Genomic DNA, 24,572 nt, shown 5'->3' with positions numbered 1-24,572 from the left:
GTGCAAAACCAAGTGGAATCAGAAAAATCATATTCAATAGATAGATAGATCAGGGTGCGTTAACATTCAGTTATTGTGATGTAGGAATCACAGTCAGTCACATTTTCAAGCTTCATTTGTCGTCACGTCGAAGCTCCGTTTTTGAGGCATAAAAACCAGAAACACCGTCAAAGCATCACATGCACAATTGAAATAACGTGATCCAACGACCCTATTTACATTTACAGAAGAACGGCACATCGGCCATAAATCAAACTTTGAGACATAAATAACTGATACATTCATAAAACAACTCAGTTGTGACATCTAACACTTACGGACACGAGTTTATTTACTTTCCTTATTATTAGCAAATGCTCTCTCTATTATGAATTATTATTCCCCTCTTTCACCCATGAATATTCTTAACTAACTGGTCCACATGTCTCAATTTAGGAACCACAGAAATCAGCGTTGTTGATGCTGTCAAATCAAAGAAGATTCAACCTGAAATCTCCAAATACAAATCTATCAGCGGCACCCTTTCTGTTTCATCTAACACTGAAAGCCGTGTCGCAAAAGTGAAAAACTCCATTTGGCATTAAACTGCACAGGCTGCCTTGGAGCCTCAGGAGGACGTGAGTCGGCTCAACTGAAGAGAGACGCCTCCAAACCTCTCCATGTTTGACAGGAAGCAAATGGCTGTGCCGTCATGTGACTGTGGTCTCAGAGAGCCTCGGCCTGGCATCGGTCCGTGCCGTCACTGGCCCCCAGACGAACCTGCCGGCAGGTTTTTCGATTCTCCACCCATGAGTTGTGTATGACAGTTGCCCCCGGCGACGGATCAACCTGCAGTAGGGAGACCACCCTCTTCTTCACCTTCGATCGAAGGGCGCGCCGTAACTTCTGTCTGGTGAAAGCGTAAAGCAGAGGGTGTGAGACGGTGGTGCCGTAGGCCAGCGCCAAGAACCAGAGGCGCGTGCTGACCAGGGCCTCAGTGGGGCCAATGCCCAAAATCAGCACGTTGGTGATGGACAGCGGGGCCCAGCAGCCTAGGAACGTAGCGATGATGATGAGGGACATTCTGAACACCCGCCGCTGCCGCTCCCGCCGATCCCTGTGCCGCCGCACGGCTCTCCGGAGGGCGATGATGGCGGAGACTGAGGCGGTGATCAGTGGGGCAGAGGACGGCAGCGCCGGCGGGGAGGTCGCTGTCGGAGTAGGAGACGGAGACGGTATCAGAGGCGGGTGGCTCAGGCGCTTGGTCCCATCCGCAGCACAGCGCTCTCCTTCTGACTCTCGACTGTGGGTTGTCTGGTCTACACTCATCTTCTTCCTGTGTTTTTTCGGGCCTTTGAACCTCTGGTTCTTCTTCATGTGCGTCCCGATGCGAATGTTCAGCGCTCGCAGGATCTTGGAGTATGTGAAGAGCATGACTGCCACAGTGGTGAAGAAGATGGGCACCTGAAGGATGAGGTGGTAGTACATTCCCGGGGGGGCGTGGCCGCCCTGGCCGCCGAGGCACAGCACCGTTCTGTTACGCCAGGCCGGCGTCTCCTCCGCTCCACTGCTGGACAGCTGCAGCTCCGCGACTGGGATGAAGAACACAGCAACGGAGGTGACCCACACAGCCGCGAGCAGGAGAAGGGCCCTGCGCGTGGTCAGCACTCGGTTTGCGGGTCGAATGGAAATGTCATAACGGTCCAGACTGATAACCAGGATGTTGACGGCGGTCGCGATGCTAGCAAACGTAACACCGGCCTCGTGGAAGCAGCAGAGCAGCGCCATGTTCGGCGCCGGCGGCAGCAGCACCACCACCAGGGTCAGGGGCAAACACAGCAGGCACACGGCCACGTCCAGAACGTGCAGGTTCACGGTGACCATGTTGCTCACCGACTCCACCAGATTGGCTTGAGAGCAGTAGAGCACCAGCACAGTCAAGTTGCTGCTGAAACCCAGGACCAGCTCCAGCATGAGGAAGGAGGAGAGGGACGCCTGAAAGCCGAGGGAGTAGGGCTGAACCCATGAGGGCAAGCCGCCGGGAGAATATCCCCTCTGCTCCGGGAGGAGGGCCTCTCCCTCTGGCTGGGCCCAGAGGGTGGGGGCGGGGCTCGGCACCAAGCGGTCAGCCTCCATCAGCGCCTCTCGGTCCTCATAGCTTTCGGCTGGTGATGAGCTCCCATGATGGTGTCAGGCCTGGAGTGACAGAAACACAAAGGTGGAAAACGAAAAAATAAAAAACAGGCCTCAGGGAGGGACGAGTGCATTGCATTGTGTACTTTACTCCGGGTCACTTTCATCCCTACTTTTCCATTTTACACAACAGAACATCATTGATTATTCTGTTAAACGTATGGACATCCCAACAAACAATGCAACCTGATGGACTGTTCTGACTAACATTTAAAAACAGGAGGTCAAGCTCACATCACAGAAATGACTGCGCACTTTAAAGCCGAGTCGTCCGTCACTCTGTACACACCAGTGGCCAGACCTGCACATTTGCTCTCACTGAGAGCCAGAGCTACATTACAGTTCAACTGAATTCCTCAAGGACAGCGAGGCAGCCACCATCATCCTTTGCTTCACTACAGTGTCCTCTTCGTTCCTGTTGCTAGGGCAACCCAACTACCAGGGTCGGGATTAATGAGGGCACAGGTGTGAAGCCACACTCAGCACCGACTCCAGGCTGATGGCAGCAAGGTGCGGAGGTGAAAGGTCTCCACAGCGATGGTGATACCAGAGCAGACACAGACTGAGGAAGCTGCAGCTGCATTGGATTTGATGCTTATTTCAGAGCTCAAACATCCGAATAAACCACGGCACACTCACTGGCTCAGGTGGTCTCCAGCTGAACTTCCTCCAGTGTTGCCAGTCATTCTGGGGCTTTGCATTTGCCAAGATGGTTCAGCCATCTTGAGCTACAAAAGACCCAGATGGGTGAATGACAGATCTCCTGAATGGCATTTCTGTTTGCAAATCACTCGACCTGCTGTCAGATTTCAGAGCAACGTCAGCACTGTTTTTAGCCACAGTCAGATCTCATCCTGCAATGAAACAATCACATCTTCTGATTCTTCTAACCATGTGTTCGACAGTGAAACGTGTTGCCTGGAACTGACTGCAGCAAACAAGAGATTGTGAGCTTGTGGAGGAAGGAAACTGAAGACTGGTAAACAAAATGTCCCTGACAGCAGAGGTGGGATCATTTGTTTCCACTCCAGGTCTTACATCAGCTTTTCTTTTACAGCTTCCTGGTTTCCTCGGTCCACAACAGCGCGGCCAAGTCCCTGAAGGCTGTCACATGACTGCCCGCGTACAAAGCTGCGGGACGGCTGAGCAGGTTACAAGCTAAGCTCTGAGGTATCTGAGCCGTTTTAACTGCAGCCAGAAAGTCAGTCAGTCGCCCATGAGACCGTACCTCACCCTGAAGCTCTGGGAGCGGGAGCCGATCCACCCATCAAGTGACTGTCATCTGTTCAAACTAGAATCTTAAAGGAACACATAGGAACTTGCAGTTTTGGTTGATTAAACCACAAGACAATACAGCTCAGCAGCAGGCGGAGCAGCTGAGTGGCAGCCCACAACCACAGCTCCTGTTCCCCAAAGAAAGCGATATCGCACCCTTCCAACCTGATGGCAGGTGCGCGAGTTATTGAGAGGCGCAGGTCACGCCAGCGGCTCCCACAAGCCACAGGAAGGAGCTGAAACAGATGAGTGACAGCAGAGATAATCAGGCAGGTCCTGCGAGAGCTGGAGCATCTAACGGGTTGTCAGGCTGAGAAGAGGATGTGGAGGAAACATGCCGGGATACTCATCTTCTCATCTGTGAAATAGAATCATGTACAAGGACGGCATCTGACTATTTGAGTCTTAAAAGCATCGCTGAGTATATTTAATATGAGCTCAGTTCAGTCTCCAGCTGAGGGCTCTTTGAACTCTGCCTTCGAATGAGCTCCTTCTTCTTCACTAGTGGAGCTGTAAAATAAATTCCAGGGGACACGGTCCATTTTTTTCTCAACAATATGAGGAAGGCTGCGTTCCTGAGGCGGTGTGGCACGCACTGATACACCACTAGTGATGCTCCAGCACCCGCCCTGTTCCCCTCTTTTTCCCTGCGTGAGAAAAGGGGCCCTTCCTCATTCCTAGATTCTTGAGGAAAAAAATTCTCAAAAGTTTTGGGTCTGTCAGAAATCGCTTCACAGCGATACACGCTAACCGCTAGGCTACTGATGAGTCATATGCAAATGTGATCGGAGAACACGTGACACACACCTGCAGTTAACCACCATTTTTAGAGTGTCGGTGGCCTGTGGGAGGAAAGCGGAGTAGCCACACAGGCACAACATACAAACGCCACCCAGAACGGTCCCTCGCTGGAGCCAAACCCTGAACTTTCTTGATGAGAGGCAGCAGAAATTAGACAACCAATGGTCGCCCTCGCTTCTCCCTCGTGCCTGTTTATTGTCCATGTTTTTGCGTTCATTATATGGCTTCACTTTAATTCTGCATCCGAGTCTCACTGTTCTCCACAAACCACACGCACGTGGCGTCCGGTTCGTACGGTTCCTTACAGTGTTATTTTTGAGCATCACTTAATGCAGAAAATACTATTGAATGCAAATATATTCAAGTGCACAACCGTCCTAAAAACACGTGCTAATACGCTTCTGTTTGCTGGAGTCAAAGCGCACAGCGTCCCTGCAGTGGAAGCAAAACATTTATTGATGCAAAGTTATGCAAGGAGCTCGCTGCCCGAGCGATCATGAATCAGACGGCAAGTTTCTGCCTCCAGTTGGGGTCAAGAAGGAAACTCACAAGTGGCTATAGATAATGCTGCTGTGTACACACCCGTACCAGCACGCTCACCTGTGTGTGTGCGTGAAAGAACCCAGCAGGGAGGCCACGAGAACAGGGCTGTGTGGACTGTAAATATACTGAACGAGGCATCAAGCTGTTATCTCAGTGATGAAGACAAACTGTCACGATGGAAGCACTTGCCACTGTTCAGTCAAGCGGCTCAGTCGAGTGCACGCCTCCCCCAGTGTGTGCCAGTGCTCGTGCAGCTTTGCAGGACGTTGTGAATATGGATATAGGTGGCCTCTCCATGCAGACATCCAGCTGAGTGAAACAGAGACGCCTTCTGTAGCTACACGTAGGCGAATGGTTTCACTTTCACGCCCTGGGATGTGACGCTTGCCTGCTGAGACAAGAGCAGCCCATAACCTCACACCCGCCGACACCATGTCAACGACTGACAGCTAACAACTTGCTTTGTAAAAAAACAAAGCTATTTCTACCACACTAACCACATGTTTATAATGATTCTTTCCCTTGCTGCAAGCCATCGTGTGGACAGCCATCTTTTTTCAAGATAAGCATGCAGTCGTATCAGCTGTGAGGGTTTACTAAACTTTTACAAACACACATTCATTCATTCAAAGAACACATAGTATATAAAGGCTCGTCGCATGATTCAATCAATAGAAGGGGGCAAGTGCCGAATATTCCTCCCATTAGAAAGCAATGAGTTAGTCTAAAAGAGAATCTGTGAATTTGGATCATATTCAACTGCATGTAAAGCAGTGAGATGAGACCAGGAGTTGGGCCTCATACAGGCACTGGTGATACATTTAGGGCGTCTGGGTTTGAGTGCTGGAGGGAGGCCACTTTTTTATGTTTTGCAGTTTAGGGTGACCACTGGACCCCCAAGACGCCCTCTAGCTAAAAGCCTGTTTCAACGCCATCTTTGATGCAAAGGATTCTGGGTATTCCTCTATTTCACTTCCCAAGATTTGGGACAGTCCTTTCTCCGTGCGAGAACATTGATTGACGATTACAGAAGGATCTGGAACACACCCAAAATCTAGAGCTACTTTCAGCGTTCCCCTCAAAGACACATCTCTTCCACCAGCTTCCCTCCTCCTCCACCTGTCTGCCCTCACAGTCTTCACATCCAGAGGCAGCACCTGACACAGCAAGGCTTCCTCCTGGATCACCGTCATCTGTATTTCCTGGCTGCAAACACACGGACCCTCTCTTCACCTGCACGTGTGATATAAATTGGACTCGTGTCATATGGGAATGTGCTGCTAAAACTCTGCCTAACGCCTATTTCTGTGTATTCTGTCCAAGTTATAAATATTGTGGTTTATTCCACACAGGACCAAGGGTGAAAGTGGAGGCTGTGAACGAGGGCGGCGGCAGAGTTGGACACCAGCAGCAAGCGCAGAACATTCCAGCTGGACGAGGGAGTGTGGGTTCTACTGTCTTTCAATCTATGCCTCATATGCAAGGCTCTTATTGGAACAGCTGAGTTATTTGTTGTCTTTTTCTAATGGAATACATTATTGAAAGCAACAGAGCTTTGTTTGACGACAGCAAAGATATCCTCCTCCTAAACCAACCAAACAGTTTTTTTGTGTGTGTTATTTTTATATCATACATATTTGTATGCGTTATTTCCTATGATACTATATGTTTTTAATAAATAAATACAATATAGTGCCAAAAACAGTAACGTACTGACAGAAAAGTTACATTCCTGCAGCTGGGTTTGGTGACAGTAAGAGTAAATGTCACTGTGACATGTGACCACACACAGATATTAGCGAGGACATGAGCTGTGGCTGCTCACCATCTAGTTGTGAGTCAGAGTACACAAAGATTAAAGTGTGGTACTTGATCTCACGTTGACCTGGACACAGCTGAATGAGGACGGGGAATCAAACTGCAACCTTAAGAATGAACATCAGACGGTGAGGTTCTGAACACTACCTTGCCTTCAATGACTGAAAAGACCAACGTTGATGTCAGCTCTTCGAGATTGTAGTTGACCTCACCGGAAATAAAACTGGGTCTTGACTCGATCTCGCCCCCTCTAAGTCATGGTTTGGACAGGACCTCAGGTTGGGTGCTCACGACTACAACACGAGGAGACATATTATGAGCTTTCCATTGACAAACGGGGCGAACTGTAGCTAGGAGGAAGTACATGAACCCCCACATTGTTTTTTACTTTTTTAATTCTAACGTCCTTTTAAATCTGAAAAAGCGGCAGAAGCATGTGTCTGCTCATGGTTTGAATTCATTTCACAATGTAATTCCCGACAGAGGGCAGCGGAGAGTGTTTTCCATCAGTAGTGCAAGTTGCTGAAGTGTGAGTGTCGGTTGTTGCGGAGCCCCTGAGGAGCGTGGGAGGAACACACAGCCGGAGTCAAGCACCCACTCCCACATCCAGCCCGCGGACCCAACTAATAATAAGAACCGCTCTCATTTGATAAGCACAGCTTTTGCTCAGGCAATATTTCTGCACCAAGCCAAAGCGCACGTTACTATGCAGGACGAGAGTCGTTTAAAAAGTTGAAATATACGACAAAAATCACGAGGATTTTCACACTTAAATATACACTAATATACATCTCCAGCCACATTTTCAGATCTTACCTGCATGTGGGCCATCAGGGGTCTGTGTCGGTGGGAGTCTTCTCCGCGAGTCCTGAGGAGAGGCACATGATGAAGATCCTCTGCCGGCGGAGTGCGCAGGCTCACGCTGCATCCTCACCAGCCTGTTGAAGAGGGAGGGGAGGGGAAGTTGTGGTGAGGGCGGGGTTTCTGCTGTGATCACTCATCTGGTCTGACCGTGCTGAGCCCCGCAGTCACTCTGCAGGGGCGACAGTGACTTGAGTCCGGAGGAGAACACACCTTCTGCTTTGCCTCAAGGGGTGAAATAAAACAGTGGTAATTCATCAGTACTGGTGCAGGTGTAATTGATGCAAGTCAAACATGATGCTCACGCGCCAAGAAATACTTCACTCATTCAAGAAGTGGGAATATCTATTGTCCAAGTCTGGAATTACAGTTTCATGAGGAGTTCTATTGTCACGGTGATTTAAAGGGGCCCTGTTTTTTTTTCATCAATATCCAGTCTCATGCAGTGGCTTGACATTCAAATACAAATGTTAGTTGTCGTGTTTACAGGTTGCTTTTTGCTAAAGCTTGCAGAATGGCTGCCTCGCTGAAGAAACTCTAGCTAACTCTGAAACATGGAAGACATACATACATAGATATTAAGAAAAAAAACAGATGCACTGACTTGGCCACTGTATTCACGACAGAGACTCAACATTATTTGGTGTTCCAAAATGATGATTCTGTCAATTCCCCCCACAACCGGCTCAATGTTGTGCGTCATTACAGTGTCTTCACAGCAGAGCGAGGAAACAAAAAGACACAAAAATAATGTCAACAGTTGCATCCCAAACGTCCACATATTGAGGTAACAAGTCATTATTATTATTATTAGAATTGTTATTACGTTCTTATCTTAGAAAATCCCATCTTTGTCTAAAGCAAGGTAAAGAAGTAAATAAACATTGAATGACCCCCTTATAGTTCATTGGTTGCTACTTTCTCATGTATTTTCTCAAAGAATATTATAACCTTCACTTCATTTTTTTATCTGCTTGTTAGCAAAAAATTCTTTGATGCACTGAAAAAAGACAGAGCCTTCAGGCTGGTCTGAACACCGCTGTGTTTTTCCTGATTCGCCATGCAGTGACGTGCCTGAACAAGCTTCTCACTGTGTCCCATAGGTACCAGAACGCTCGGGGCGAGGAACTGTGCGGCTGGAAATAAGCAAAAGGACGAAACCAAAACGTTCATGTAGCTCAGTTGTTGCCTAAGCAGGCTGGTGGAGACTTTTTTTGTTGTCACTGTGGTGCTCGTGAACCCCACAGCAGCAAGTGCTTTGAGAACATGAAGTGCAACAGCCTTGTCCCTCCAGCAACAGTTGGGTGTTCTCTCCGCCAGTTTCTCTATTGAGAAGTAGGACCCAGCAGCAGGTTCTGGAGCTGCCGCATTCTGCTTCCCTGTGGCAATGAGGGACTCTTCCAGCCGTTCTCCTCGTCCAGCAGCTGCTCAATGTACCAGGAAGAGCAGAGGAGGATGTGTCCAGTGGCCTGCATGGAGAGGGTCGTCCACTTGAGCGCCTCCCTGTGAGAACAGAGGACAATTCACTGTTGATCAGTGCAGAATCTTCAGCCCAAGAAAGAACAGGATAGCTGTAAATTCCTGCCAATACTACTAACTAACTTCGAATTTGTCATTCGTCATAGTGTTGGATGAAGAACATTTGGGCTGTGTCCCATGTCTTCCGCCTGACACCAGCACTTGGTTCTGAGTGCCCTCCACTATGAAGCTCCCTCCACTGTGAAGCTCCCTCCACTATGAAGCTCCCTCCACTGTGAAGTTCCCTCCACTGTGAAGCTCCCTCCACTATGAAGCTCCCTCCACTGTGAAGCTCCCTCCACTATGAAGCTCCCTCCACTGTGAAGCTCCCTCCACTGTGAAGCTCCCTCCACTACGAAGCTCCCTCCACTTTGAAGGTCCCTCCACTGTGAAGCTCCCTCCACTATGAAGCTCCCTCCACTGTGAAGCTCCACTGTGAAGCTCCCTCCACTGTGATGCTCCCTCCACTGTGAAGCTCCACTATGAAGCTCCCTCCACTATGAAGCTCCGTCCACTGTGAAGCTCCCTCCACTATGAAGCTCCTTCCACTGTGAAGCTCCCTCCACTGTGAAGCTCCCTCCACTGTGAAGCTCCCTCCACTATGAAGCTCCCTCCACTGTGAAGCTCCCTCCACTATGAAGCTCCCTCCACTGTGAAGCTCCCCCCACTGTGAAGCTCCCTCCACTGTGAAGCTCCCTCCACTATGAAGCTCCCTCCACTGTGAAGCTCCCTCCACTGTGAAGCTCCCTCCACTATGAAGCTCCTTCCACTGTGAAGCTCCCTCCACTGTGAAGCTCCCTCCACTCTAAAGCTCCCTCCACTGTGAAGCTCCCTCCACTGTGAAGCTCCCTCCACTATGAAGCTCCCTCCACTGTGAAGCTCCTTCCACTGTGAAGCTCCCTCCACTATGAAGCTCCCTCCACTGTGAAGCTCCTTCCACTGTGAAGCTCCCTCCACTGTGAAGCGTCGTCCTGGCCACTAACATGTCCCTGTTGTCCTGTCCAACACTGTTGTGAGATCAAGTCCTTTGGTCTCCTGGACATCTCTCCACACTTCATATTCCCACTTGGTTTCAAGTCAGCTCCGGAGCTCCCTGGGTTTGAAGGGGTCATGTGATCAAGTGGTGAACGGCCAGTGAGGAGGAGTGGGACACGCCACACTGAGCCCAGTGTCGGGGGAGAGACGGGACACAGCCTTAGATAAACAACAGTCTTAAGATGTTGCCATTCTGTTCTCTTACTTCTGCTGAAGCAAGGATGGTCAAAACTTTCTAAAACACACGGTGTGCATTTTCAGCCCCAACATTGCTGTGTGATAATCATCGAAGCAAAGAAAGACTTCCACTGACTTCAACACCTTCTTGGCTGCGTGACACCTCAGGTTGTAGGAGAGTGAGTATGCGCCGTACAGCGTGGCCTTTACATTCAGGCAGCCGATGAAATCTCTGGGGTCGTTCTTGTAGAGGTCAAAGGTCAACTTGGCTACGTCTGTCCGCTGCTCTGACTGCCATTTTACGAGCTGATCTCTGGACGAGGTGCTCTGTGGGAACATGAGCAGGGTCACACTGGCTTCCACACTGCAGCTCGACCTTCATTTAGGATGTGAGAAACACTGGAAAGAGTGCTCTTGACATCACGAGGGCATCTATATAGTACAGTGGCAAACGTTTCAGTTCAGCATGTTTGGGATGTGGAGGAGGTGGAGAGACTCTCACACTCCACCACCATCTACAAGGAGGCAACACTGCCACCTGATGAGTGAAGTGAAACCGTGGTACCGTTTGCTGGGTCCACTTCTGACCCTCCTCCAGGACCACGAGCACACAGTTATCCGGCAGCGTCCGGAAGAACTCTTCGTTGTCCACGTCAGTGCCATCTTCATCAAGCACCAGAGCTGCGACGCTGATCAGGTCCAACGAGTCCTTCACCTGAGGCAGGTGACACATGACCTCAGCAGCTTGTCCTGTACGGTGACCTTCACTGGGCAGCTGTCTGCGACCTGCCACCCTCCCTCCTCTCACCTTGTTCATCAAGTCGTCCAGTGAGTCCGCCGTGATGCCTTTCTTCACGCTGCGCTCAGCATTGGAGACCCGGAAAGGCTTGGACCGAGCGACCCGAGCGGACAGGATCTGCTGAGTCTTGTTAGCCGCCGACATGCTGGCCGTGACACACCTGAGAGGAAGCAACGGAGAGAGGGTCAAACCTTCTGTCACGTCTAGATTCGCTGAAAACCCTGAACTGACTTGGAGAGGCTCGACGGGCTCAGAATGCCCAGAGACTTCATGGCATAGTCCATTATCACCAAAAAAAGGCGCAAAAATCAAGCAAAAATGGGACAAAAAATGCCGATAAATGAATGAAGCGCAGCTCCGTCGACACCCAACCAAGTGAACTTTGCTCTGTTTTCAGTGGAACATCCACTCTCTACCACAGACGTCACACGGACGTTGAACCTTACCCTCCTGGGATTATTGAGCAACTCTAAAGAAGCAGCTCTGAAGTTGTTGGAATTCGATTAACAAAAACATCTATAAACTCTAGGATCAATGACTGTTTTTGGCTTTTATAATGCAGCGGTTCAGATGAACAAATCATTTTAGTGACTTCTGATGTTCCCAAGTTGACAGCGAATGTTTCCCACCAACGTGATCGTCTGCTGAAACCAAGGGAGAGTCCCACGGGCCGCTAAAAAAAAAAAAAAAAAAAAAAAAAAAAATAAATATATATATATATATATATATATATATATATAAACATTAGTTATAAGAAATAACCACCTTTTTATGTTTGATTTTGTGATTCCTTTTCTTATTGTGAAAACTCAGCAGTGAGATAAGTATTTGAGGAAAATCATTTATCATCCATTATCTATGGTGTTTGCAGAAATGAACCGACGGCAGCTCTGGGACTATCTTGTACTGATGGGTAAATGAGGTATAAAGCGCATAAAGCGTGTCGACACTGCGTCACTGAACACTGACCCCTGCTGGACAGGACGAGTCCCTGCAGCCAACCCACTTGACAGACTGCGCTGACACTGACCTGACGACCTGCTGTGTACAGTGAGGTGCAGTCAGGGGAGGTGGGGCCTCACCTGTCAATCTTGGAAAGAAAGAAATGTAAAATGAAAAAATATATGAAATGGTTTTATGTATCCACTGATTTACACGATGAATGCTTTTTTTTTTAATTCAGCAGTTTTAGATTTTTATTCCAACTCACAGACTTTTTACATTTACTGTTCAAATACTGAGAAGAGAAGCGCGGTGAGGCAGCCACCTGCTGAGCCTCACCATAGATGGCGCTATGACTCGACTAACCGTGCTGTGCAGTGAGAACACTGTTCATTTCAGTCATAATGTGGGATGCGGCTCCACAATCTACCATTGATCCAGTTCTTCTCACACTGTCAGGAACAAACATTTGACTGACTATAAATTCAGATGTCTGCTCTTCTTGTCTGTTCTTGTCCAGTTCTTGGAGTGTTTCGTTTCCTCATCTCGTCACTCCAGGAACATGGACCCCATGGCGTACTAGGGAACTTCACCCTGCCTTTGGTGATCTCTGAGTGACCCATCTGAGTGTAGAGCACCAATGCCGGCGGGTCCTGGATGCAGTCCACATGTCGGGCATGGGTCTTCTGTATGTCCTGCATCCTCTCCCGGTCGATCAGGGGGACGCCCTGCGTGTCGGTCATGGACCAGAAGGCCTCCACCACCTCCTGGTGGCGCCGGCAGTGACGGGCCAGCACCATGATATTCTCACTCTCTTTACAAAGATTCCTCAAAAGATGCGCATAAAAGATTATTCTCTCTTTCTTATAGGCAGAAAATTCTCCAAGATACCGTCAGTAGCCAGGGCACGCCAGGCACCAGGTGCATTTGAGGGAATGACTGCCACTGCTCAACCCCCAGCTTACACAACACGCCAACATATTTGTTGGATTTGTCAATCCAGGCCGTGGTGTGCTCCTCCACCAGGGTGGTGTGGAGGCGAGTGGCGCTGTTGCCCAGTGTGCGCTCGTTTAAAGTGCCGATCAGTGCTTTGTCACAGGCCAGCCTGAGAGGGGACCGCGTCAAACAAAACAAAACGCTCCACAAAAGTCACCTGACACAACATGTCATGACTCAGCGCTCACCTGTATGTCAGCACAGCAGGGAGCTCTCGTCGGTCCAGCTGCTCTAGGACGGCCTGTGACCAGCCCGCCACCTTCTCCCTGCAGCCATGGCACTCAAAGTACTCCGTCCCCATAAAGTAACACCTGTTCCTGTCCGCACCATCTTGTAGCCGCACCCCAGCAGGGGCACTTCAGGGCATTGGCCCACATTTAGTACGGCAACCATAGGAAGAGTGGCTGTTGGAAGAAGGGGTGGGATGTGGCCGGAGGCTGCATGTAGATGAGCCAGGGTCAAGTTTCCATGCTCTGTAGAACTGTAGTGACACTAGCAGTATAATGTAAATTTGATCCAGCATCACTGTGTTCCTTTGCTCTGCTGCGTCCCGAGTAGAGCCCAGTTGCTAACTGATGCTACAGAGCTATGTCCCTCACCCAATTAACCCTAAAACTTTTCTGACACCAAAGTTTTGGTTACTTTTCAATTTTGACTCAATAACACATTGTTGTTTAAACTACACATCCAAGTTTGAGTAGGAGGAACGTTTTCTTGCCTTGATTTTCACCACCTCTCATGCAACCAAAAAAGGAAACATTTAACAATTGCACTCGTCGTCATCTGCTACAAATCACATGCCCACTAGTTGACCAGTCATTGAGGAAGTTGTGGCTACTCAACTGTCAAAACAGTTGCTAATTTCTGCCGTAATGTAGTGACCAAAGCGCATAATGGAGCTTTACTGAGTACTGTGAATGAGAGAAAAAAGAGAATAATTGGCACATAACAGTGGACACAAGACAAAGCGCAGGAGAAAATACTTCGCCGTGGAGGCTGCACAGTCCTGCTGTTAACCACGGTGATGATGCCCAGCCATCATCATCGTCACCATTATTGTTGCTTCAGAGATGTGGAAGAATGTCTCAGTGGATCAGACAAAACATCTGTAAGAGATATGCTATGGCCAGGTAGCATCTTAATACGCCAATTAGAATCCACTTCCATCTCAAACTGAGGGTCAGACTGAATATTCTTCTCTTTTACAGTAGGCCTTTATCTCTCTGGGTTTACAGCCTTCTGAAACAGTGCTATTTAATTGGAATGTTTCATTGAAAAATGTCTTGACCCACCCACCCACAAAGGGCTCCTATATTGTTTGCTGTTATCCAACTGAAACTTTCGGCTGCTTCGTGGTTGAACCACCAGATGGCGCCAAATCCCCACTAAAATCGGACAGTTTCCTCCAGAGTAACATGCTTCAAAGATACCAGTTGATTTTGAGAAATGAAAGTTTGTAGAATATGACAAGAGATGGTCAATATAATCTCCTCACTTTGGAAGATTGTCGACACATTCTAGGGATGGGCGACTAAATAAATTATCACACTAAATGTCGTAATTGCAGCGATAACAATAATTATAATCATACAGTTTAGTTCTATTTTTCTAGTTATTTCAATCATGAATTAATCTACAATAATTAATCCACGAATAAATGAATATTGAAGTTTTGAAAACAAAATGGTTGATGAGAAGTTGTGTACAAGCTTCTTCTTAACCTTAAGAGTTTTTATTTTATTTTTTTATGAAATACACGTGTCATTACCAATGCTGCTATTTCCAAAGGCTATAGTTCAATAACAGAGATGAAGGCATACCGTGAAACAGAAGGATCTTCATTGTGACCCCTGGTTTAGTCATGTAATTGTCAACTTTTGTACTCTTCCTTGTCTCTCAAGCAAGCAGAGAACCTCAAACATTCAGGTAAGACCATGACATCAATAAATATATATTTTTTTACATTTTTACTCAATAAATCCATGACTGGTTTCAAAACAACCTGAGTTGATGAGCAAGTCATTCCCGAATCCTACTATACTGTTTTGAAGTGAGGATTGCAGAGTCCTGTGCTGTCCTGGATCCCTGTTTATTTGATGAGATGGAGTGGTCCTCATAGGTTCTAAATAAATCAATCAATTATGAAAAGCGAATTCTGCTGCAAGAAGTCCCGAGATGCAGCGAGACGTTCCAAGAACAAGAGCGACAACCAAAGTGCGCACTTCAGCTACTTAATGTAAACAACTTACCTTTTCATAAAGCCAGTCTGTGACGTCTCAAAGCCAGAAAGTGGCGGGAAATGACGTAACAGCCAGCTTCATGTGCCACTTGGAGACACCACCAAAAACTGAAAAGAATTACAGGAGACAGCGTGAGGCGAGGGAAGGGAGTGTATGGGTCTCATTAACAGCTCGATATTGAACATTACACCGTTAAAGCGAAAGGAAACGTCGAGTGACAAACGGAACAGCCGAAATTCACGGCTGCGAACTGCGCTCGTTACACGCGCTATTACTGCCACAACTGAGTTAACACGTAAGACATACTTTACATATCACATATTACCTACGTTTATCAAAGAACATGGCAAAACAACTCACCTCAAACTCCGGGCTGACGCCGCGACCTTCCTCGCCTCACGGACGGACGGTGCAACTGAGCCTCGGAACCGATCCTAGAGGAGAGAGAGAGAGAGAGAGAGAAGAGGAACGTGATTGGTCGAAAGTGATCACGCGGAAGGAGCGCGATCAGCTCGTGTACACGAAGTGTACAGGCTCGTGAAGCATCGCTAGTTTTCGGACAATGTTCGTGTCGGTGTTTTTTTTATTCATTTGTTACCCACGCACAATTAAACGTGACATTTTCAAAACAATATTTGTCACCCACACCGATCTCTCCTAAAACATGAGGGTTTGTATGATAACAAACACCTTGTGTGTCATTTTATACTTGGATAATATACTTAATTATTAATTTAGAAAATAATTAATTATAATATACTTGGAGTCATTTGCATAAATGTTTGAGCAATCTTCACAAAATAGTTTTGTGTTTGTGAAACTTTGTATCAAGCTTTGGCATTTCTCTCTATTTCTCTCTCTCTCACACACGCGCACACTCAAAATGGTGAAATGCGTCACATTCTCATATAAGGTGCAAATGTAATCGATGACTCAGTATAACAGTTCCCTGACCCATCCGCACCCCTTCTGGTTATACGCCTCTGAACTCCGGTGACAGTTCAGGTCCTCGGCGGTGGATGGAATAGGCGAAAAAACAGGTCATTGACGATATCAGGATGGGTCACCGACGGCAGAGTGTCAATTCATCGCAAACAAATCACGCTCTATCTGTTCTGAATGTGACTTTATGGAAGATTTCACCAAATGGCTGAGAATTTAATCAACACAGGAGTGGAAAGCAACAATTTCCTCATGCAAACATTTGTGCTTATGACAACAACAACACAATATAACCGATCTCATTATATCTGAGTGATTCAAGACAAACACTAGGCCAAAACACACAAAGCAGCCACACACTGCACATGCACAACCTACAACGAAACCATCGACACTGCAAAACGACGGCATTAGAAAAACAAACCTCACGAGGAAGGATAAAATAGAGTACAAAAAATACAAGAACCATGTGCAGAGGAAGTGTCCATGCACCAAGGTTCCACTACCTTTTTTTTTTAAACTTAAAATTCATTAAAATGCATCACTAATTGATAATAATGAGCTGCATGAATTAAACCCATTTTTTCATTTCGCTTCTGTCGATCATATTCGCAGCCCCACGTTGGTTCACTTCCTTTGGCTGCCGACATGACGGCTGACCACAAGGTGGCAGTAATTGATCATTCACTTGGCTTCGAGCGTTCAACCCAGCGGGTGATGTGCGTTTGCACAACGCTACACACGCACACACACACACGCATATGTTCCACCCGGTCCAGCAACCTCCCTCTCCTCCTCCTCCTCACACCCAGCACTTGAACTCCTCTGTTTTCTCTACTTCTGCTCTGTAGCTTCGCTGACCTTGTCACCTCTCACTGATACATGCACGTCTAGGTTCCACTGAGCTTCATTCCTCCTCCACCTAAATACACACAGAGATTAAGGCTCATATAGTTTTGACTGACAGCAAAACGCTGCTTACGATTCCCTGCAAACACACCTCAAATCCCACATTACCACTCGCACATACCCAGACCAGTTACATCGGCATATTCACATTTTTACCCGCCAGCAACGTGCAGACAGCACGGAGCATATGTGGTTTTCAAACGTATCCTTCCATGTGTTTTTTAAGAGCATCCACCACAGTGGGAGCACTGTTTGTTTGAGCTGCCAGTGACCTCTGTTGGGGTCAAATGTAAGTCTGCTTGAACTGAATGTTCCTTCAGCGTGGTAAGTTCCAATACATTTGAAGGACACCTTAATATCTGTGGTATTTAAGCAATGTGGAAAGGTCAGAATGATGATCATGTTGGTATTATGGTAATATTCTTCTTTTATTAACAGGGAGAAGACAGAAAGGCCAAGGCAGATCCCCCTGAAAACGATCTGAGCCTCAGACAAAGCCTGGAATGTCTGAAGACCCTCCACTGAGCTCAGAGTGAGTGACGCCCTGGTCATATAACCTGAATTTATGATCCGGCACCACAGAAACAAAAGCAATCCACTCCCCCGCAGACTCAAGTGGAAATGAACCACTCGTATTTCTCGGGAAATGCGAAGGTTGTCGCTTGATTTCTAGGCGAGTCATTGGTGACGCTGTCAACAGGGACGCGTGCTACTTCATGGATGCCACTCAGCAGGACCACCAGCTGCTCCTGCCTGATACACAGTGAGGTGCACCTGCAGGGGGCAACGCTGTGGCTCGTCATAAAAGATCAACAACAGGAAGTCGTAAATGTGCCGCTGGACTTCCCAAACATGCCACAGAGATAACTCAGGCTCCAGCTGGCAGCTCAGTTGGACCGTCACAACACCATTGCAGCTCCACAGTCCACACATCAAGAAGGTTTGTAGTTGAGGAAGTGAGGCTGCCGACCCATGGCAGGTCACCTGCTGGGTCCCAGCAGCACAGGCCTCTCCGGACTACACGGAGGACACCAGCAGCAGTGACTAGCAGTTGTTGTTTTCTTCAACCATGGTGACGTTCGTGACCCGTAACCCGATGATGATGAGCTGAACAGCCCTTGCTGGCCATAATGCGACGGTTACGTCTATGACTTTTCGTTTGAGGTAAAAATCTACGTCTATCGTCTGTCATGCATTCAAACGTGTGACATTCTTGTGCCTATAATCTGCGATGTCCAGCAGACAAAGCGCCCATGTTTGGACACGCCCACCACCCACCCGGCAACAACAACTTCCTGCTCCTGCTTTCTTCACTTCCTCTCCAGGATTGGGGGTGTCTTCCCACCCAACAGGCGCCACAGAGACACACACACCTGATCTCAAGTCACATCCGACTTACGACCGGGATTGGTTCCGACCAACCAGTCGTAAGTTGGATTGGACGTAACTTGAATGCCACTCAAAACAGCCGAGGCGAGGGTTAGAGGTGCTACTGTAGTGTAGATGGCTGTGTGAGAGTGAGATGCTGGGAGACTGTGCTGCCGTAACTGTCGTACGTGTTGCCGGCTGCTACGTGCTGCGCTGCCTGACACTGAATGATGAATAAAAAATTTAAAAAGCATCTGCTGGCCATGGTCATAAGTACGGCTGGACATAAGTGGAGCAGGTCATAAGTCGGATGTTACTTGTCCTTGAAGGCCTGCCAGAAGACAACTGGAGTCAGTTTGTTGGACTTCCTCCGAGATCGTGTTCATATGGTGCCTTTTTTTTCCTTCCGTTTGTGCTTTTGGACGGTGGTACATTTGTCTCCTCCCTACTGCGTGTGGGTCTCCCGTCTCTAATCGCTTCATGGTCCCTTCCATTTTCTGTGGAGTTTGTCTTCTTTTTGTAGAGAGAAGTGCCAAAGGCCCAAATGTTATTTTGGGGGCTGATAGTCATTCAAAGTGAATTCACTCATGGTGACGACAACAAACCACCACACTTAATGATCTCTCATTACTGTCTGCCATCCCACGCTCTCTCTCTCTTTCTCATCCGTAGACCGCACCTGTCTGCTCGTGACTCATCGGCACTTTCAGCCCGGAGCCGGCGTCCAGACCCGGCAGGTGACAGCAGGATGAGCGGGAGCCTGCCAGGGCCCCGGCTGAGTCAAGGGCTGCGCAGCTCACAGGAAACCAGTGGTTAGAATCACCCTGTAAATAAATGTAACTCATGCTGCTTTGCGTGCCAAACTCAGAATTAGTGTTCACAGAAGTATTTGTACTCGACACGCGCTGGTGTTTAAAACTGCTGAGTGATCGCTTTGTCTGCCCAGACTTGCTGGGTGGTGAGTCCGGGATGACTCAGGGTGGGGGACATCATGCTGCAACAGTTGAGACATAGTTGTACTACAACTGCAGCTGGTGACTCGGAGTGGGGGACATCATGCTGCAACAGTTGGGATATAGTTGTACTACAACTGCAGCTGGTGACTCGGGGTGGGGGACATCATGCTGCAACAGTTGAGACATAGTTGTACTACAACTTCAGCCACCTGCCCGGGATGTTAGCACTGGCTTGCAGTTTGTTCTTCTGAAGCATATCAAATTTATTCAGAGTGTGATCCAAATAAGGTACGTATGAGTTGCTCGGCTCCACAGCACAGTAGTAGTAGTAGTAGTAGTACCAGAGGTCAAAGAGGCAAGAAGGCTCACTGACGGAGGGCACTCCTCATCCGCACGTTGACCAGTGGCACGACATCATAATCCAGTTTTGTCTGTCCAAATCATTATGACAGAATAGCAAGCCAGAGCGAACGCAGATGTGGTCCAGATTCCCAAGGTCAGCCTCGCCATGTTTGAACCACCTTGACCATGGCGTCTCCCCTGCCAGGAGACTCAGGGCCGAGCAGGGCATTTGCTTTTGTTTTCCAGGCTGGTCCATGCTATTGCTCGTATCACTGTCTGGTCTGTGTTGAAGGCTTAGACACAGTTTATTTTCCATCTGCGGTATTCCCAAAACCATTCACTTATCAGGGCACTTATTTGCTCAGGTTCTGAGGAGGCTCTGGAAAGGTTCCATTGGAGCAGACCTGGGGAAAGTGCGGTCCGAGGGCCGACATTTTTGCCTCATGCATTGTTTTTTGTTCATTACGATGCAACTGAAACATGACTTTCTCCTTTGATTATTTGTTTTTAATTGTTTGTCTTTTTGTTGGCTATTTTAGGAGTATTTGTCGTCCCTTAAAATACATCAGAATTGATGGTAGATTTTGAAATTCATGTGACACATTGAGAGTCTTTAAATGGAATGTGGTTCAAATTAAATACAGCACAACAAACCAAAATTTTCTTTCTTTAAAGTGTCATTTGATGCGATCACTGGCCTTTTATTTATTTATTGATCTATTTTTCTGTTACCCTCCTTTCTTTGGGTTTGATGGCTCCTCTCAGCGGTCACAATATATTTCCCAATTGCCCACCTCCAGGGCATTAGACCCTGTAGTCTCTTCTATGTGGAGTTGAGTCAGGATTGGAATGTTTGCCACGGCTTCTATTTGCTTGAGACCACCGTTCCTAGATTTACATGTAGTCAGGCAGTTGATGTGTGTCAGGTTTCGAGTCATGCCAACCAACGTTCCCTCTAATGTTTCATGTGTCTGAGCGTCACCTGGACCGCTGTGAGCCACCTGTCGCTGTCGGCTGTGGTGAATAAAGCAAGAAATATTTAAAAAAATGACTTGCAATTTGCATAATTTACATTGAAGATGGAACCTATGTAGAATTTAAAAAATAAAAGCTTTCATTTGTCTTTGAATTGTATAGATTCTTTACATATTTGTTCAACTGAATCATAATGTAACATATTCACAACATGAATCTTCCAAAACAATAAGTAAACTAGCTCTAGTCATTGAAGTCACATGACACCACTGAGGGCGCTGGATGTCAAAGAGCTTGAAGCAACTTTGACAAACATGGCTCCTTTCTCACACGGATGGAGGAGGCTCCTGAATGGCTCTGTGGTGAGAGTGAGTTTTGTCCACTGGAGGCCACCGTCTTCTGTGAGTGAGCACTCCTCATGGAACAGTGAGCTGTGTGGATCAGGCTCCAGTGAAGAAGGAACAGGTTTCTTCTCCACTGACTCCACACTTCATCTCCTCACCTGACTCGCGTCTACTCTCTGTGGACTGTGGTCTGAAACCTGCGCTGCAACCATCCTCTCTCCTCTGCGTGACTCCGCCCCCCAACATTTGGACCAAGCACCAGCCACTTGAAGAGAAACCAGCTCCAATAGTTGACTTCAGATGGCAGCTCTTCTAGTTGCTCTTCCTTCCATGGTGTGGATGTAGCGCTGTCACTGGGCGCACGCTAGTCTGAAGGAAAGGAAGGAAACGCACGGTGGAACAGCGCAGTTTAATGGTTCCTGGTCGGGTTACGACACTTGGTCTGTTTCATGCTGGACGTCAGGGCCATGGTTCAATGGCAGGTAGTCCCAGCTGATAACCTCTCAGTGTGATCAATGGAGCAGGTTTATGAGTTTCCAGGGGCCTTGGAAGTTCCAAGAGGAACTGAACCAACAGCTGCATCATAACATCTGATGGCGTTTGACACCCGAAGGTTGATCGCTCCACAATGCCAGGGACATGTCAGGAGGAGCGGTCAACACGCTCACCATGGCTGGGACTCACTCTGCGGTAGCAACACACAAGCTCATCCGGACAGCGTGGTGAACAGGTACTTTGAATCGTGCCGAGGATGATGGGCCAAGTGAGACAGAGGAACAGCTCAAGTCTAAAACAATGAAAAACCTCAGTTGCAGCGCTTATCGCTACTAATAAAATGAAATGATGATAAACTGGACCAAACCAGAGTGCAGCAGACTGAGGTCAGCTGGGCGCATCATGACCTACATTCAATATATTACACAGATTATTCAGTTTCAGTTGGATTTACCAGTTGTATGTATTCAGTGAGAGGCTTTATTTGCATTTCATGTATTTTACATGATCTGAAAATGAATTTTCCTCTCCTCAATATCAGTTATGCAACTGCTAAATCAACATGTGTAAACGACTGCTGTCGATCTCGCCCAGTGTTACCACAGTTAGCACCGTCCAACCGCGACAAAATCTCGCGCCACCAGCTGAGATGGAAACTTCTTGACTTGAGCGACCACTGCCAGTTCAGAATTCCATGCGTGTCTGTTCAAACTAAGCCTGATTCTGAATCATTGGGAGTGAGCCAAAAAAAGGTCATTTTGCATGTCATAACCTGAGCATTTGAGCGCTGGAGATGTCGTGGCTCTTTAAAGCTCTGCTGAGTGAGAGCAAGCTCCGTCGCATGTCTTCATGCCTGGGGGGGAGACAGGTTGGCTTCACTTTGACTGAAAGCCTGAGGAGGAGGAGAACACTATCACAGAAAACAAATATCTGGGTTCTCATCCAACAGCAAATAACGAGTGCAGTCTCCTGCTGTGGTGGCCAAAACATCTCCATCACAAGTGGTTTCTGAAAAAAATTGTCAAGCTTACAGTTCTTCTCTGTCACTTTGGTACATTTCTCGAATCATTGGCGCTATTTGGAAGTGCATTTCCCAAAACCATTTGCAAAACACCATGGATCACCTGCCAGATCCCGTCTCCTGCTCAAAGCCCTTCAAATGTAAATCTCTGCGTCAGTGCCGTCATTGTGTTTGGACAACAGGTTGCTTTGCCATGGTGTCTGTATAACAGTGACGGGAAGTTTTGATGTAAGTGACGGATGTAGTTTTGATGAAAGTGCTCCTCATGTTCCCGTAGGCATCTTCTCCTGCCATGCAGCATGGGAAGAATCTTCTCCAGCCTCTGCAGGGATCTGCTGTGAAGTCATCACATGCAGCATCCATGTTTGCCAGAAGGTCATCTGTGTGTGTGGCTGAGGACCATATACTGTCTGTGTGCTGAGAAGGTTCCACAATCATCACACTGTGCTCAGTCAGATTCTTTCATCTATTCTCTATCTCTTCATACATTTCCTTTCGTTAGAGAAAGTCAAAATTCAGTGCAATGTATTGCCACTAAAGAAACTGTCCCAACATCAATATATGACGGTGGGACAGTGGACTTTTGCTATACTGACGACAATGGCAGCGACTAAACGCACAGCCGTTTGATGGGCTTCAAGATGACTTATTGCTTTTTTATTTTTATTCTTTTTTCACGGATGACTGCCTTTGTCGTCTGTACAGGATGCAAAAGGTAACGTTCCCAACGTATGAGGCCACAGGAGTCAGGATGGGTCAATGCGACCAGCTTTTGACCTGCAGGGTCAAAGAGTCAAGTTGAAGAACAGGGTACTCTTCTCTACCCACGTGAACCTTGCCATTCACAAGCAAATATTTCCTGCAGAGCTGCCAAGTTTCACTTGAACCATGTGTGCGGCTCCAGTTCACGCTGAGAGCTGTGGACACTTTGACAGATATTTTTTTGCCCTGGGACAACGAACGCAGCGGAGCCTTGCTGGGACCAGACAGATTTTCTTTGTTTATATTGAGGAAAAGTGATGAGGGAGGTTCTCCGAGGAGAAACGCCAGACGACTGCCGTGTTTGGGTTTGTCTTCAGAAAACCCAGCAGGAGCACAGCGTGCAGGATGGGAATTCCCAGTCGTAAGGAGTAAATGCTGTTGCGATGATACGCTGCCGGGTGTTGGGCTTCTTTCAGAGGGATTCACCATGCAAATCGGTTTTAAAAGAAGACTGTAGACTCCAGATGTACATTGCAGATGGACCTTTGTTTTGTTTCCACAAAAATCCTCCTGCCCTCAAGTTGGCTCGACAGCACGGCGCACAGTTCCTTGACAAGTCGAGCAGATAAAGATCACTCATTAAAGCAATGGAAACCTGCAGAGAGCAGGTGGAATATTCACTTTCTGAAGATATAGAAATGAACGTGCCGTCCGTTTTGCCTTGTGATGGATTCAGTGGGAACAGGTTCCACGCAGCACAACGTCACGACTTGTATAACTGTCACATGAGTGGGCTGCGGGTGTGATGACGACAAAAATGACATATTTTCAAAAGTCAAAAATGTGTACATCAAAGTAAGCAGAGAAACTGATTCAAATGCAAAAGGTGAATTTTGACGATTTTTTGGAAAATTGGTCCTGACTCAAGGACGTAATACTTCCTCTTGTGAAAATGGCAAAAAATTACGTTTTTTTTCAAAAGTCAAAAAATGACTTAAAAACAACGTGCCTGACATTGTTGGACCATGTGAACATCAAAGTAGTCGAATTTTGGCGATCATTTCTAAACCAAGAGCGCCATCTAGTGGCCTCTGAAAATGAAGACACTGTTTCATGAAACCTCATCAAGCCTTCAATACTTTATACCCTGAGCAAATTGAGAGAAGTGCGTTTACTGAAAAGACCTTTAATCATCTGCTAACATGGTGAAGTGACACTCCAGTCGCACGCGACGTGACAGTCAGGCACATGAACATGAAAAGGTGGGAAACACTGCAGAAACTTCGACTCACAATCGAGTTCTCTCACGTACAGCAGTCTGTCAACATGCTTGTCATAAGA

The 24,572-nt window shown here is 47.5% G+C and overlaps 1 protein-coding gene across 28 annotated transcripts in view; it reads right to left on the bottom strand.

The window, feature by feature from the left end:
* Nucleotides 1-18: 18 nt before the first annotated feature.
* The window catches only part of LOC128761233 (G-protein coupled receptor 22-like), a 51,338-nt gene continuing 26,784 nt past the window's right edge, over nucleotides 19-24,572 (bottom strand). For 3 of the 28 annotated variants that reach the window (XM_053869334.1, XM_053869335.1, XM_053869336.1), the window contains exons 6-12: nucleotides 15,538-15,611; nucleotides 11,009-11,159; nucleotides 10,766-10,915; nucleotides 10,337-10,527; nucleotides 7,621-8,973; nucleotides 7,426-7,547; nucleotides 6,805-6,902 (exon numbers count right to left, since the gene is read on the bottom strand). In XM_053869334.1, the coding sequence (XP_053725309.1) occupies nucleotides 8,796-8,973; nucleotides 10,337-10,527; nucleotides 10,766-10,915; nucleotides 11,009-11,159; nucleotides 15,538-15,611 (744 nt within the window). In that variant the 3' untranslated portion in view covers nucleotides 6,805-6,902; nucleotides 7,426-7,547; nucleotides 7,621-8,795. The other 25 variants (XM_053869341.1, XM_053869340.1, XM_053869342.1 and 22 more) reach the window with 25 other exon arrangements.

The sequence above is a fragment of the Synchiropus splendidus genome, chromosome 6 (assembly GCF_027744825.2).
Source record: "Synchiropus splendidus isolate RoL2022-P1 chromosome 6, RoL_Sspl_1.0, whole genome shotgun sequence".
NCBI classification, from domain to species: Eukaryota; Metazoa; Chordata; class Actinopteri; order Syngnathiformes; family Callionymidae; genus Synchiropus; species Synchiropus splendidus.
The sequence above is the reverse complement of the archived record's forward strand: the minus strand, read 5'-3'. Positions and strand labels throughout refer to the sequence as shown.